Here is a 17,442-nt window from a genome sequence, read left to right as displayed (position 1 = left end):
ATGGCACTCTGGAGCAGAAGAGAGCAAGCTGCCTGTTCAGAGGGAAGGCAGAAAGATCTACCTAAGGAATAACTCACCAATGGACAATGTCCAGAAACACTTCTCTGTGAGGCATCCATTCATGAGCCACACTTCTCTGTGAGGCATCCATTCATGAGCTTGTGTTTTGGACCTGCTCAGAGTCTGGCACTAGATTGCTGTGAAGGAATGTATACTGCCTGAAGAGTTAATTGAAAACTGACAGACACCTCCCAAGCCTGAAGAGCCACCCTTCAGAGTAGGTAGGATTTTGTGCCTCCTTGCTTTTTTGACATACCACATCAGTGTAGTGTTGTCTGTGCACACCTTCAAGGGATCTGGAGAGAACATGGGGTGAAAAGCTTGAAGGTCCTGATTCAGAGCTCTCATCTTTTTCTTGGGGGGGGGGACTGGAGACTGAAAGGGCAGGCCTGAGTTAACACACTGTTGAATCACACCACTCAGATTCCTTCTTTAGACTAGGAAGAAGAGGTAAAGCACAGGGTGGTAGTGCTGCAGCCAAACTAACTTAACATACCATTGACGCATCTGTGTATGCAGTCTGGCAAGAGGGAGCATTGGAATAGAAGCCATGAATCCCAGGGTGTGAAGAAAAACTCTGGTGGAGTGGCAGTCAGGGGGAAAGAGAGACTGAAAGAAGGCTGTCAATGACAAAAGTTTTGAACTTGGAAGAGAGGCCAACATTGGCATTGGCTGAGTCCTAAATCCCAGATACACATGATCCTGAGAAGGAGTCAGGATAGATTTTGGGAAGTTGATAGTTAACCCCACACTTCGAAGAAGACAGTTGGTGAACTTCAGATCCTGTAACAGGTGACTGGGAGAATGTGCCTGAAGCAGTAGGTTGTGTAGATAAGTAAAAATCTGAATGCCTTGAAGCCTGCAGAAAGCAATCACAGGAGCTTTTGTGAATACCCTTGGGAGCAGTACAGAGGCCAGAGGACAAAGCAGAGAACTGAAAATGTAAGGAAGAGAAAGAAACATAAAAGCTTCCTGGTAAGAGGGTAAATAGGGATGTTCATCGTGTTTCACTGCTGCAGTCATTACACTTGGGTTATCCTGCCGTCATATGGTCAAGCAGTCGGCCAGAGTTCCAAAGTCTTGGTCCGGCGTCGGTTGCTGTCGCTTCTTCCCTGATGTCAGTGCGCCAGGGGTATATAAGATGCAGCCGACGCCATTTTCTTCAGTCTTTCTTGCCGCGCGGTGCCCGAAGCAAAAGCAGTTCGCAAGTGCCGGTCAGCCGACTCCTGAGATTTTCAATTCGAATTTCAGAACCGAAGCCTTCAATAAAGCTAAGTACCCCATTGGGGAAACTTTTTCTTGCCTCAGACCGATGTCAGTAAAAGTTAATAATTTAATTTCTTGTGGGAAGCAAATACCTCATAAGGATTTTCATTCTTACTGTATTCCATGCCTAGGCCCAGACCACGACGTCACTAGTCAGTTTTGTGCTAAATTTAACAAGCGCACTATTAAATGTCTGTTTGACTTTGCTTGCCATTACTTTGGCCGAAGGTTCATTTATACCATGCCGTCGGAACAACCGACGACCGGAATACACAAAAAAACGCAAAGACAAGGATAAGGACAGGCATCCGAGGCCCAAAAGTGATGAAGCCTTTTCTAGGCCAGTCGCCAGTTCTCAGTGAGGTGCTTATGCAGCCCCTGACACCCGCTACCTCAGAGCCACAGGCCGCCTCCGACTCCGACTCCCATGTGGAGATGTCTAGGCCTCTGGAAACTCAAGGTATTGGGCCTACGGAAACTAACCCCTCAGATGGGTCCAGAGCTGCTGAGCAGGCATCGGCTTCTGAGGGTGTTTTCAGACCTTCACAACTTACCATCAAAACTACAGTCAAGTCTAAAACTCCATTAAAGACAAAGAAGCAAGTACAGCATTCACCTGGACAGGCCTCCATACCTAAAAAACAGATGCTCAAAATGGCCGAAGACTTAATTACTCTGATCAGGGGTTCCCATCTCCCTCCTGATAAAAGGCCTAGGCAGGATACAGACTATGATTCCTCTGACCAAGTTTCCATTTCTTCTGATTCCTCTTCAGACCAGGGATACTCCTTACCCCCCCCCCCCCCCCCCATGAGTATTCTGATGCTGAAGAATCAATTCCTTCAGCCTCTCCTCCTGAGGATTGGGTAAACTTTACATACCATGAGGGAGCATTTCCATTGGGAGAGCCAGGATTACTCAGAATCCAAGAAAAGGCTCAGAGACTTTCTTTTATTGCCTCAGCACAGGCGCCTTGCTATTCTGCCAGTGTTAGATATTGTGGATGATGTGTTCTCTGAATCCAGTTTAAATCCTGATTCTTTACCCCCTGCTCCAGTCAAGCCAGTCAGGTACAACAGAGTCCCTGACTCTCATAAATTTCTTTATGAAAACCCTGTTGCTGACCCAGAAACTATTTCCCAGGGTCCCAAAGGGGGTAAAGGCTTCCACGGCTAAAAATCCAGTTCCCTCTGACAGGGATTCTAGAGCATTAGACAGATGGGGAAGAAAGTTTACACTTCTGCAACTTTAGCAGTGAGGGCTTTAAATTGCCAGTTTCACATGCTTAAATACCAACAATATTTAATGTCTCTGTTAAAACAGAAAATGCTTACAAGTTCAGAACATCCTGATTATAAGGAAATGCAGGATTTATTACTTGCAGCTGAACAAGTGGCAAAACATACTCTGCAATATGGTTTTGATTCATTAGAGGCTTCCTGTAGAGCAGCAGTTACAGGATCTGTGATTCGAAGGCATGCTTGGTTAAAAGAACAAGGTTTACCTGATCATGTTAAGGCAAAGTTATTGGATGCTCCTTTACAGCAGGATATTTTATTTGGTGTTAAGGCAGAAGAGTTGTTAAAGAAAATGGAGGATAAGGCAAAATCTATGCAAACAGTGAATGATTTCTCACAGGTGCAGCCATCTCGATTTAGCAGAAATTGGCCTTCAAAAAATTGGTCCTTTCCAGTGTCAGACCACAAAGAGGCAGATACAGACGCCCAAGAGGCAGATCTCAGCCCCAAGGCTCTTACAGACCACGACAGTGGGGTGCTTCAACCCCAAAAGGAGGGGAAGACAAGTCACAACCTTATAGGAAACAGTCGCAATGACTTCCCCCTTCACATGCCAAGCATTTACCTTTTGGAAGCTCTCTTAGGGGGAAAACTAGCACTTTTTTCACAAAATTGGCATATAATCACCCAAGACAAATGGGTTCTGAATGTTGTATCTCACGGTTACAGGTTCCACTTTCACACTTTACCAAGGCTAAAAGGAATGCCAGACCTGCCACAAAATCAATGGGCAGAGGCACAAAAACAAATTACAGCCCTCATGGACATGTGAGCTATTCAGAAAGTGCCACAACAGGAACAAGGACAAGGATTTTACTCAAGACTTTTCCTGGTCCCCAGAAAGGACAAAGCCTGGAGACACATACTGGATCTTTCTACTCTAAATACTTACCTGGATGTTCCGAAATTCAAAATGTTGACACTACAGCAGCTTCTTCCCATGATGGGCAAGATAGCTTGGCTTGTTACTTTGGACCTCAAAGAGGCATACCTGCATGTCCCTATCAGAAAAAATTGTAGAAGATACCTCAGATTCATAGCTGGTTCAATGCATTACCAGTTTTCTGCACTGCCCTTTGGCTTATCTACTGCACCCAGGGTCTTCACAAAATGCCTGACACCAGTAATTGCATTTTGCAGACAAAAAGGAATTCAAATATATCCATTTTTGGACGACTGCCTTATTCAAGCAGACAGCAAGGACATTCCTCTAAAGCATCTGGCATTTGTAAAAAGATTGCTAATTTGCCTAGGGTACACAGTAAATGAAAAGAAGTCAAAACTAGTGCCCTCACAAGAGATAATATTCCTGGGTGCCAGCTTAAATACAATGGCCCAGATGGCTTATCTCACGCCAGACAAGCAAGGACAACTGACTCAATACTTTCAATTGATGGCAATAAAAACCCAACTCCCTGCAAGAAAAATTCTGCAGGCCTTTGGGTTCATGGCATCCTGCATACTACTAATACCATATGCCAGACTGCATATGAGGAAATTACAATGGTACCTAAAAAGTGTTTGGACTCAACACTGTCACAGTTTGGAAGCAGTAATACCACTTATTCCCTGCCTACAACAGGAGTTTCGATGGTGGGCACAGGCATGTCACCACAACAAGGGACAGCCTTTCACTCTACCCACAGCCAGGCAGACACTAACAACAGATGCTTTGGATTATGCCTGGGGAGCACACATGGCAGGAAAATGTATTCAGGGCAAGTGGGCCGCAGACCAAATGCATCTTCACATCAATCAGAAAGAGGTGCTAGCTGTACAAAATGCCCTAACAGCTTTCAAGGACCTTCTGCATCCAGGACAACTATTACTAAAGACAGAGAACACCACAGTTATGTGGTACATAAACAAGCAAGGGGGCACTCATTCTTATCCCCTCTGCAGACAAGCCATGACCTTGTGGAACACAGCTCTAACCTATCAAGTTCATCTGCAAGCACAGTTCCTGTCAGGAAAGAAAAATGCACTGGCAGGTGACTTAAGCAGAAACATCATGGATCCTCACGAGTGGAAATTAAATCCACAAGTATTCAGCATGATAACACAAGAAAGGGGGAGCCCAGACATAGATCTTTTTGCCTCCCCAATGAATTGCCAAGTACAGAAATTCTGCACAAGGACTTACGACACACAAGCATGGAAAGTGGATGCTCTCTCGTTCAGCTGGAAAAGCCTAAAAGTTTATGCCTTCCCACCACTGCCTCTCCTTTCAAAGGTACTCCTAAAAGCCAGACAAGAAAAGCCAAAAATGATCTTTATTGCCCCAGACTGGGCACGCCAGTACTGGTACCCAATCTTAAAGAACTTAGCTCAAGGCCCACTATGGGTTTTACCTCAAATTCCGCATCTTCTGACTCAACAAAACAATCAGATCTTGTACAGCCAGCTCAAAACATTAAATCTGGCTGCATGGCCGATTCCTTAGTCAAGCAGACAACACTTCTCTCTAAAGCTGTTATATGTCATTTTGGAGGCCGGGAGGCCTAACACCAGGAAATCTTATTCAGAAAAGTGGAAGAGAATTCTGTGCCTGGAACCAGGTTTAAAGCTTTGACCCTCTTGTCCCAAATATTCCTTAGATATTACAATACTTAACTGAGATGCTGGACAAAGGCCTATCCTTTTCATCCACTAAGATCCACGCCTCTGCTATCTTGGCTCATTACAACACAGATCCTCCTATTTTCTCTCATCCATAGCTAAAACAGTACCTCAGAGGGGCTAAAAACATAAGATTGCCCCGGAGAGCACCAACTTGGGACCTCAATTTTGTCTTGGAAAAACTAACTTTACCTCCTTTTGAGCCAGCCAATTCAGCAGAATTAAAATGTGTCATGGAAAACTGCTCTGCTTCTGGCAATAACCTCAGCATGAAGAGTCTCAGAGTTACAGGCACTAATGGCAGTGGAGTCTTTTGTCATTTTTCACCAAGGCAGGGTTTCTTTAAGAACAAACCCTTAATTTATGCCAAAGGTGGTATCCAGTGTGATTCTTAACCAAACTATTCACTTGCCAACTTTTTATCCAAATCCCCAGAATAAAGGGGAGAGACTTCTGCATTCATTGGACATACACAGTTACGTTTCTACTTGGACAAAACAAAAGCTTTCAGGAAAACTGAGCAATTGTTTGTAGCATATGCTGCAAGATCACAGGGAAAGGCTATTTCCAAGCAGACCATTTCAAAGTGGATAGGACACTGTATCCATTTCTGCTATGCACAGCATGGGAAAACTGTACCTAGCAACATTAGGCCACATTCTACCAGGGCAACAGCTACTTCCACTGCCTACCTTAGAGGAGTACCTACTAAAGATATCTTGGAAGCTGCAACTTGGAGTTCAGTGCATACCTTTACCAAACATTATCATTTGCCTCTTTATTCTAAATCCAGAGCTGGCTTTGCCACTGCAGTGCTGCAGGGCCTCATAGCCACCCCAAATCTTCTATAGAAACAGCCACCCTACTTCAGCTTTGGGATTCAACCCAAGTGTAATGACTGCAACAGTGAAACACAAACATAGTACAGTTTTGTACTTACCATAAATGTAGCTGTTTGAGTATTCACTGCTGCAGTCCAGGTTACCCTCCCTCCATCCCCTCTTTCTTAGCTGGGACGTATCTATACCTTTCTACCCTATACTACCTATGTGGTGTATTTGCTGATAACTGAAGGTTTTGGTTTTACTTTTTATGTATGTTTTATTAGCAATATGTATTGCCTACATATTTGGGGGCACCTAACATCTGGGGTAAGAAAAACTGAAGAAAATGGCGTCGGCTGCATCTTGTATACTCCTGGCGCACTGACGTCAGGGAAGAAGTGACAGCAACCGACGCCGGACCAAGACTTTGGAACTCTGGCCGACTGCTGGACCACCTGACGGCAGGATAACCCAAGTGTAATGACTGCAGCAGTGAATACACTCGAACATCTACATTTATGGTAGGTACAAAACTGTACTATACAAAAGTAAGCATCCTTCAGATCAAAAGACACCAAAAAAGCCTGAAGAAGTAAGAGAGAAAACAGGGTTTGAAGAGTAAGCATCCAAAAAGAGGGGACCTTGAGAAAGGTGTTGAACAGGGACAGATCCACAATAGGTCTCCAAGTGCCTTCCTTTCAAGGAACAAGAAACATCCTGGAATAAAAAACCCTTTCTCACTTGGGAAGGCTGAAGAGGTTGAATGATTCCTTGGTTTACCAAGAACCCTAGGACCTCTGGGAAATGTGGTTGCTCTAGCGGAGGTTGAGGAATCCCTGAAAAAAGAGGGAGAGACTTCCACACCATGAAGTAACCCTGACTGATGATAGAAAGAACCCAAGAGTCTGAAGTGATGAGAAGCCAGTTTGGAAGACAAAGGGAAAGCCAAAGGGACAAAGGAACCTGGTCTGAATGAAGAGGATGGGGGGGGGTTGTCAAAGAGAAGCAGGCTTATCAGATAAAGGAGGCTTCTGGGCCACAGAAGTCTGAGAATTCTTAGCAGAGGAGGTTCGTTTACCACCCTTCCTTACCTTCGAGACCTGGCTGGGTTGCCTACAGACAAAAGCAGATCTAGAAGGATAATTCCTCTGAAACTTAGTGATAGGGGAGACAAAATATGTTTAAGGTCCTGCAAGGGTTTGCCTTTCTCTTGAAGAGATTTAAACAGGTCAGCAGCAGCCGTCCCAAAAAGTGTTTATTATCCAAACGAACATCCAACAACTTGGCCGTCCTCCGGCAGTGACTGGAGACAAAAGCCACAAATAACACCTCATAGCAGACTCATATGCTGCATCCCTGGAAGAGGCATCAGCAGCATCATAGCTACACTTAACAGAGTGGCAAGCCACTTGAGAACTTAAAATAGTTAAGGTAGAAGATATGCATTTGCATTGAGAATTAGGGAGGTCAGAAGTAACCTGACAAGCCTGAGCAATCAAGGCCAGAGCATACCTGGTCATATGCTTCTGTTAATAGCCCAAAAGTCCGAAGCAGAAGCAGTGCAAACCTTCTTACTAATGCTCCCTATTGCCCTACTATCCTTATCAAAAGGCAAAAGTTTGGAAGAAGGCAAAGGTTGAAAGGTTATCAGAAGAGACTTCCAACACAGCAGGATTAGCAGAAGAGCACTTAAATAAAAAAAAAAAAAAACAATCCTCCGTGATCTTATAGAACCTGCCAGGTTTCTTAGGAAGAGGAGGCTGAGAATCAGGAGACATGGAAGCAGCAATGAAAGTGTCTAACAAGGCAGCCAACACAGCAGGAACAGCAGATGGTTTAAGAGTGTCCACCTGATGCAGCTCGTCTTCTCTGAGTATCAGACATTTGAGAAGAGTCCCACTTAAAGTATTCCATCATCATAATAATTGTGTCCCCAAAGGACAATTCCTCAAAAGGAGAGAGACTCAGGGCTAATAGACGACTCCTCATCAGAACCATAAGCTAAAGGCAAAGGTATTTGTGAAGAGTAGGACAAGGACCCTTCATCAGACTCTGAATCCTTATCCAAGGAATCCAGTTCCTTAGGCCGTTTAGAAGAGGTAGATGATGTAGGTATCCTAATCCCTTGAGGAGGCTTCAGGGCCATCAAGGCAGAAAACAAGCCTTGAGTAAACTCTTGCCATTCCCCTTGAGGATCCTTAGGATGGTCCCAACACATGCTTTGTCTTTTTGCCTTTTCTTGGAAAGGACATCAGGCCTAACAAATATCAGAGGTTCTGACCTTTGGCGAGATTCAGTAAGAGTACGTGGAACCCCCTCCCTGACCAGTATTTGCAACATCCCTCTAGGACACTCTGACATAATCAACCTCTGTTCCCCCTTGATGTCTGGAGCAGATGCCTGCAAAGCCTCAGAGGACATGCAAAAAGACAATCCATGCCAGTCTCTGATGGGGTCGTGGCAGAAGAATACGATGTAGATGCTGAATGGCCTACAGTGCTATTACCTATTTTTAGAGGGATTTCCGGTGGAGGCTGAACAGCTAAAGAATCCAGCTGAGACTTCTTGGCTGCCACTTTACCTTGTGGGAGTTAATGGATTCTGCCATGTTACCCTGGGCTAACTGTTTAAGCTGTTGATTTTCAAAATAAATAGCCACGGAAGACAAATGGGCTTCTGAGAGTCTTGGGCTCAAATGCCTTACAGGTACTACAGGAGGTATGGTCATGGGAAGAATCCAAACAAGAGACACGGTTTGTGATGACCCGTTTCTAGAGGGATGTCTGGTGGAGGCTGGAGAGCTAAAGAATTTGGCCGAGACTTCTTGACTGCCTTCTTACCTAGTGGGAGTATCTTGGGGTTAATGGATTCCGCCATGTTACCCTGGGCTAACTGTTTAGTCCATTGGTTTTCAAGGTAAATGGCCAGGGAAGACAGATTGCTTCTGAATATCTTAGGCACACACCTTACAGATGCTACAAGAGGCATAGTCATGGGAAGTACCCAAACAAAAGACACTATTCGTGATGATCCTTATGGGGAATCTGCCTACCACATTGACATTTCCTGAATGACATGAACTCTAGGTAAGCAAAATAAAATACAAGACCAAAGAAAAGGAAAGAAAACCCCAATGGGGCACTTATCTGACAGATGTGTGTTCAGCAAGAAGACATTCAGACCAATGAGCAATAATAGCATTTGGACTGATAGCAAAGAAGTTCTGGGTAAGTGCATCCATATGTCACTTTTATGTCCTAGGTTCTTTGCAGGGAGTATGTATGTGACATACAGCACATGCAAAATAATAAGTCTTTGGTATGCTGGCCGAACATTGGTCTGCCCTTGGTGCGAGGTCCATATAGTAAAGAATACTACAGCAGTGATGTAGAAGGGCATCTTAGTGGTACCTCTGGAGCAGATAACACCAGCACTCCCAGATATTAGAATCCTTCATCTCTATCCTACTTTTTATAAAGAAAGAACTTTTATTGTGAAAAGTGCAGGTATACCTCAACTTTGGGATTGCCCTTTAGAATAGCAGAGTCTGCACAGACTCTTCTACAGATTCTTTGAACTTTGCATGATGGTGGTCCATTTAGCATGTCTGAAAGTCTAGGGCGTGTGACAAAAGCTGGAGAAATAAGCACATAAATGTGAAAGGAATTATAGCTGTTGCCTTAGCATTGAGAGTTTTTTAACAGATTCTGGTACAGGAGGTCCTCTAAGTTGTTACAGGTGACACCACTATCATGTGATGGTGATTAACACTACAGTTGTCAAGTAGCCCAAGATTCAGGCCTGACCCACAGTGTGGGCTATGTTCCTTCTCAAAATAATTTTTTGGTAGACATGCTTAGCAGATTACAGGCAGACCCACACAGGTAGATTGTAAACAGGGAAGCTTTACTGATCTGACCAACAAATGAGTTGTTTGAGAACTAGACCTTCTTGCTTCCCCAGAATACAGGCAGCTGAGAAAGTTCGGTTCTATGACATCAGCTCCAGCAGCTTGGAGACTAGATGCCTTCATACTGGATTATACAGGTCTTTTTCTGTATACTTGTTTTTATACCTCTGAGACCCAGTGTAATGTAGATCAGGGAGGACAGGCCAAAACTTGCACTGATAAACTCCCTTTGCCACAGACAAGATTGCCCCTGAACTTTTTGTTGAAGCATACTAATATGATCAGTAGTTAGGGTTTGTATGGCTCTTTCTTTTGGCTAGTGATGTATTTTCTTCTCTACCCTTTTCACTCTAAGGCCAGTGAGCTCCCTGTCATGGCAAGACCAGAATTGCCAAACCACTTTGGGTTTGGAGGCATCCCACCTTTAATGTCGGTCATGGCTTGGCAGGCCTAGAAGCTGTCTTGTGTGCCATCCTGCTTCCATTCAGTCTGTGCTAGGTGATGTCCAGACAGTAAGCCTAGCTATCACACTGCCATATCTCCCTCCTAATTTTTTTGCACTTGGGGCTGACTAACTGAACCTGGGTCACTAGGGCAGTAGTCCAGTTTCCATTTCACTTTTCCACAGAGTCTTGCTCCTTTAACTTTGTATGTTTGAGTAGTCTGTCATAGCTTATGCTGCCAGTAAAGCACTTCTGGTGTCCTTATTTTCACATGTTCAGCTGATTCTTGGCTGTCGCTGTGAACCATATAGTTTGTCACTAGTAGCTTCCTACCGTACATCTTTAATCCTGTATTGACTGCTTGATGTGGCTTATTTGCTATTAAACTCACTGCTTGATGTGGATTATTTGCTATTAAAGTCGACTGCTTGATGTGGATTATTTGCTATTAAAGTCGACTGCTTGATGCGGATTGTTTGTATTAGTCACTTTCGCTAGTTTGGCCCTGGTCCGGTTTTATTTTATTTAATCCTGTATTGATGTCATGTGAGTGAACCCAGGCGTACGATGCCTCTTCACAGTTAGTGGGGTGGAAAACTAGCTCTCTTAGTACATAACCAAGGAAGAGCACTTTGCATAATACTGCAGAAATATGGCAGGAGTTATCATTTGACTTATTCATGTTCCCCAGTGAGCTGTTGTTTTATCGACAGTTATGTAAAGAGAATGATTTGTCTATTTTTGTAAACTTTCTGGTTGGGGTTTTTACTTGTACACTTCCACACTGAAGATTGGATTTTTGTTTTGTCTTTTCCTATGTAACACACAGTACATGTTTTTCTTTTCCCATTAGGTTTACCACAGAAATCTCTTGCTCTTTTAAAAAGCTACTTAGAGGTTGTATTTGTGTGACCTTCTTTTTTCTCCCTGCTGTATTGACAGAGTCATAGCTGTCATTCCACCATGTTTACTTGGTTGGCAGTATGTCCATTTACCCAGTCTTCTTTCAGTAGTACTACTATTACAGTAAGAAACCTGCACCAGACGTTTTGGTGACTGAAAAAACTGAGACATCAGGGACTAATGTGAACTGTACAAGCTGTTGTAATTTTGTTCCCTTAATTCTTATATTTGGTGTTGTATGCTTGCATAGTGCTGCCTTCGTTCTTGTATTATGCTGTGCTGTAAAGTGCGCACCAGCCAAATCCGAACCCAGTTTGTGCCAGACATTGATAGCAAATCCGAACCCAGTTTGTGCCAAACATTGATAGCTTTTTTCATCTGGCTGCTTGTTTTTTCAGATGCAGAAGTGTGATCCAACCTTAGCGACTAATTTCTTCAAGCAGTGAACACCACCTTATATCTGTTGAGATCACCTCAAAGTGTCTACTTTTGCTCATAATGCCTTTTCATTTAGCATGTTGTCTGCAAAGACTAATTTAGAAAGCTTCCTAATGCATTTAGTATATTTTCCTGTTTTGCTTGGACTAGGTGGTCCATTTTATACTGACTGACAGTGGACTTCTGTATAGGTTCATAGGTTTATACTAGGCTATCTGCCCTAAGGCATTTATAAGCCTAGCCCAGAGTTTTTGTGGCTTACGCCACCCCTTATGTTAAAAAATACTGTGCCCATTAGTTTGTTGTGCCTCTGTCCAGCAGTGACACAGAGATGATTCCAGGGGTAAACCTACGATCTCCCATCCACTGGTCAAGATTTCTCTTGAACAGAGCCAGCGAGGTGCTCTGCCTCACATGGACCGGGATTTTATTCCACAGCATAGGGAGTCTCTGGGTGACAAATCTATCCCTCCAGCATGTCCTATTTATATCCGTGCTAAGGTTTAAGTCACTTGCTCTAGTGGATCTGGTAGATTTGGATTTTTTGAGGTGGAGCATGTCCATTAATTCCGGGTTGGACATGGCCTTGTATGTCAGGCACAGGTCACCTCTGAGCAGACGGTATGCGACTGAATAGAGCTGGAGTTTCTTCAGTCTGGCAGCATATGACAGATTTTGGAGTCCCTTTATCCTTTTGGTGAGGAACTTTTGGGGTCTCTCCAATTGCTGCAGGTGTCGGGTGAGATACATCCCGAATGGGGCATTGTACTCGATCATTGGTCTGATAAGTGAAGAGTACAGGGGAACAATGACCTCACTTGATCTGGATGTGAATCCTTTCATGATCAGGTGGGCAATGTAGAAGGTTTTTCTAACCACTTTAGCAATGTGAGTGTCAAATGAAAGGCCACTGTCAACCTGGGTCCCCAGGTCCCTGATAACCTCTTCTGTGCTTAGTGGATTGCCACCTGTATGGTAGCTTGGGGTTACCTTGTTTTTCCCGTAGGGTATGACTATACATTTTTTGGCATTTAACTTCAGGCCATGGCTCTGGCACCAGCTATCAGTTTCCGTGAGACCCCTCTGAAGGATATCTGTGTCCGATGTACTTTCCACTATGGCTCCCAGTTTGCAGTCATCTGCAAACTTTGTCAGCCATAGTCCTCCTATGTTAGCCTGTACTTCTGAGAAGTAGATGCCGAACAACAGGGGGCCAAGGACTGAGCCCTGTGGGACACCACTTGTGACCGGCTTGGAGTCTGACATGGCGCCAGCTACTCTAACCCTGTGGGTTCTGTCCTTTAGCCAGTTTGCAACCCATCTTGTGACATATGGGTTTACATTTAAGCTGGTAAGTTTCTCTATAATACCGAGTGGGGTATTGTGTCAAAAGCTTTTGCAAGGTCAAGGTAGGCTGTATGGACTGCCTTTCCCTCATTAATGGCCTTGGTGACTGTTTCGAAGAAGTCGACCAAGTTCAAAAGGCATGATCTGCCCTTGACAAAGCCAAACTGGGTCGGGTCCAATGTCTGCAAGTCCCCTATGTCTTTGTTTATGAGTTCCATTATGATCCTCTCCATAGCTTTGCAGACCAGGCTTGTTAAGCTTATGGGGCGGAAATTACCAGGGTCCGTAGAGGCACCGCCTTTGTGGAGTGGGACCACAGTTGCCGTACGCCAGTCCTTGGGCATGTATCCTGTGGTAAGACTAAGATTAAACAGCTGCCTTATGTGCGGGTTTAGTTCCTCATTGAGTTTGTGTAGCACACAGCCGGGGACACCATCCGGTCCCATTGATGCTGTGTTTTTAGCTTTAGAGAGAGCAGCTTTCACCTGCGCATTGGAGATGTCTGGGAGGCTGCACTCCGCTGGGATAGTTCTCTCCTTTTGGGGGGGAGAGGGGGGTGAAGTTTGCACTGAACCTGTCTGCCAGTATGTTGGCAATGTCTGTGGGTTCAGTGATTTTTGTATCATTTTGGACTAATTCTGAGCATATCTGGGAGTTTCCACCCAGGTTTCTAACATAGCTGAAGAAGGCCTTATGATTGTCTTTTGAATCTAGGGCAATTTTTCTCTCATAGTTGGCCTTGGATGATTTTATGAGTGCTCGTATTTTTTTACTAATAATGATCAAAGGTGACCTTCCATAGTATGCCAATTAGTCTTCTTCCTGAATGTCCATGACTACAAGGAACTACTACAACTTCTCAATGCCAGTTGTCCCAAAAAACCATGACCGTGAACAAAAACAAATCTCATGTAAGTGCTTTTTGAGGTGGGTGCATTCCAGGCACACACCACCTCTGATCTCTTAAGCAGATTGCCTCAAAGGACACAAGTCCACAAAGAAAAGTGAAACAAAATTTTCTGTTTTCTTCAAATTGATGTGAGCTCAAAGGTTGCATCATATCAAGGGTACACCCCCCCCCCCTCAAAAAGTATGACTACTAGAGCCATCTGGTTTAAACTGTCATTGGAAGACATATACAAGTGGTGCTATAGTGATCAGCTGTGATGTGGACATGGGAAACTGTTGGTCAGTCAACATAAATCCAAATATAACATTTCCTAAACTGTTAGTCAGGAGGCATTCTTCTGTGATTGTATATTTTGTGCCTGTCTTGCATGTATAAGTTTTGACTTAACATTGTGTGACTTTGGTGCCTATTTCTATACCAGATTTACCTGAATAGCTTTGTATTGCTAATGGCACTACGTTTATTTGGCCATTGTCTTTAACTCGTGTTACCACTTTTTCCATTTAATGCCTACAGCTTCAGTTTTGACTTTCTACTTAAATTTGTGTATAGGCTACACTAAGGATGCTGTTGGATCATCTGAAATTAGTGGCTTCCTTCCACGAAGTAAATAAGATGACGTGCCAGAACTTGGCAGTGTGCTTTGGGCCTGTTTTGTTAAGTCAGAGACAGGAGGCTTCCAATCACAGTAACAGAGTTTTTATAGACTCCGAGGAGCTTGCAAGTGCTTTGGACTTCAAGAAACACATTGAAGTGCTACATTACTTACTCCAGCTGTGGCCAGGTAAGAACTTCTTGCACATGACTTTCGGTTACAAAATGTAATTATCCTACAGCTGAGTTGTTTTAAAGAAGTCATCACCTTGTATGTCAACTTGCAAATGTTTTTGTAGTACAGTTAAGGATCAGAATGAAGTAGTTTCCAAAATAAGGTGGGTGTTTTATTGAATGTTCATTGGTTGAGTTATTATTTACATGTTTAAACTACTCACTTAGACATTACAGATACTGGGTAGGTTTTCCTGCTGGCTCAATTGAAACAGTCAACTTCACACATGGCTCTGGTGAGACATTCTAATACATGTTTACAAGCCTACTGAAGGATGTCACAGGTGGTTCCCTCGAGACCAAGTCCCCACAAGCTCCTTGACTAAGGAAGAAATAATCCACCCCCTGCTGAAATTATAACACAGAAACAGCTCTTCACTGATTAGACAAGGTGGTCATACAGTTTTGAACATTTTTGTCTGGAAGCTGCTGTATAGGGTCCAAGGTTACCTCAGAATTAGGGTTTCCCCCTGGTAATTCGCACAATTGGAATAACTTACAAAATTTACAGAACTCCCCATAAACCAAAATGTTATAGTAGTTGCTGTAGAAATTTATATCCTCCACAGACACTTTATTTAGGAAGTCTTACACTTATTCAGTGTTATAGCTCCCAAAATCACTGTAGTGTACTTTAAAGCAGAAATTTCCACAAACTTACCTAACCAGGCTATTGGCCCAGCGGAGCTAAAACTTTATGGTACTAGTAGGGGACTGCTTTAGCCCCGCTCCCCTCCCTGCCCCCATATCCCATTTGCCCCAACTACCTCTACATTTATAGCCAATAAACCACACCCACAAGCACTAGCTCCTATCACCTTCTGCTTTCTAATTAATCCCCCCACCCAATCTCTTGCTATTTCTCCGATCTTGTACCTGCCCACTCCCGCCTTTTCTCCCTCTCTCTCACATCATAGCTACCCATCTCTCTCTATCACCTGTAAGTGCATTTTCAGGGTCCTAGCTCTCCAAATCCATAGATATGTGGTACTCCATTCTAGTACCGTTACTATTAGCCCCATATCTCATAACATTGTATGAAACCCAACCTCTCTTAGGGTTCTCAGTTTCTAAAGCCGATACCAACACTCTTGACACTAAACTTCCAAACTTTTATCACATCCATGGTACTTGGGTGAACCAACTTCTTGCTCGCTACTTCCACACCCATACACCTCAAAAAAAATTAGCCCCAAACTGAAGCATACTCACGAAATTGTAGATAAATTCTTGAAACTTATCTCCAAACTTAGACTTACTCTGCTACCAGATGGGGACATAAACCCCAACCCTGGCCCAGCCAACACTGACTTGTACACTCCCCTTTACAAAGACCCTAGCTTCAACCCTATAATCTCTCGCCCTACCAGTTCTCTTTTTACTTGTCATCTGAACATTAGAAGCATCAACAACAAGGTACATGAACTTCATGCACTCATGGCTGACCTCTCCCTAGAGATCCTGTGCCTAACTGAAACATGGTTAAAACCCACCACTACTGATAATGAAATATTACTCCCCGGCTACAATATACATAGGAGAATCTATGTGTATATTCCCCCAGGTAATAACATAGATACTCTTGAAGCCACCCTTCATTGGATATCTAGCCACTACCCTCAAGAAACCTTAGTTCTTGGAGACTTTAATATAGATTGGACTACCTGTTACCCAGTAGCTCCTTCCACCCGTATTAACTTACACTCTTTCATGCAAATTATTAACACCCCTACTAGGATAGGCAAGTCTAACCAGAAAGAGAGCATACTTGACTGGGCACTTATTAATAGTCATCCTAACCTATATACATCTGGTACCCTCCCTGATAGCCTAAGTGACCACCACCTCACCTACATAATTAAGCACAAAATAGCCATTCCCAAACAACCTTTACTAAGATCTGTCAGAAATAAAAAGAAATTCGACCCGACCAGATTTCAACTAGAATTAAATTCTTGCAACTGGGCAATACTAAAACATCTACCCCTAGACGAAGCAGTGCTGTATTTCAACAAAAAATTCCTAGAAATTCTTAATCTTCATGCTCCTATTCGCTCAAAGAAAACTAAGACAGTAGATGTTCCATGGCTTTCAAAAGAGACCAGGCTCAAAATTAATCTTAGAAACAAAGCTTGGACTGTATGGCAAACCACTAAACTCCCTCTCGACCAAATTAACTACAGACAACTTAGGAATGAAACCAAAAGACAAATATTACTTGACAAAAGACAATACTATTGTAAACTGCAGACAGAACATCAAAACCACCCACAAAAATTCTGGGCTGGACTAAACAATCTTCTTCACCCTGGTCGCTCTACCATCCCTGTCCCAGCCACACTCATCGATAAACCCTCAGATGTAGTCTCCAACAGCTTCAACCGTTTCTTCACTGAGACAATCCAAGCCCTCTCCAACCAACTGCCACTCAGCTCCCACAGCCTAGATACTCCCACCTTTAAAAATCTTCCCTTATTTAACTTTCAACCTGTCGCCACTTCGTTTATCTGCAAATTAATTAGAAAACTAAAACCCACCACACTCTCAGCTGATCAACTTCCAGCTGAATACTTGCAAAAATCAGCTGTGGCCATTG

The 17,442-nt window shown here is 43.6% G+C and overlaps 1 protein-coding gene across 2 annotated transcripts in view; it reads left to right on the top strand.

Moving 5' to 3' along the window:
• Positions 1–17,442, top strand: part of SYDE2 (synapse defective Rho GTPase homolog 2) — an 862,822-nt gene that overhangs the window by 747,998 nt on the left and 97,382 nt on the right. For both annotated transcript variants that reach the window (XM_044086034.1, XM_044086035.1), the window contains exon 6: positions 14,571–14,802. In XM_044086034.1, the coding sequence (XP_043941969.1) occupies positions 14,571–14,802 (232 nt within the window). The remainder of the gene's footprint in view (positions 1–14,570; positions 14,803–17,442) is intronic.

This window comes from Protopterus annectens, chromosome 10.part0 (genome assembly GCF_019279795.1).
Source record: "Protopterus annectens isolate FY-2018-M chromosome 10.part0, PAN1.0, whole genome shotgun sequence".
In the NCBI taxonomy this organism is placed as follows: Eukaryota; Metazoa; Chordata; order Ceratodontiformes; family Protopteridae; genus Protopterus; species Protopterus annectens.
The sequence above is the reverse complement of the archived record's forward strand: the minus strand, read 5'-3'. Positions and strand labels throughout refer to the sequence as shown.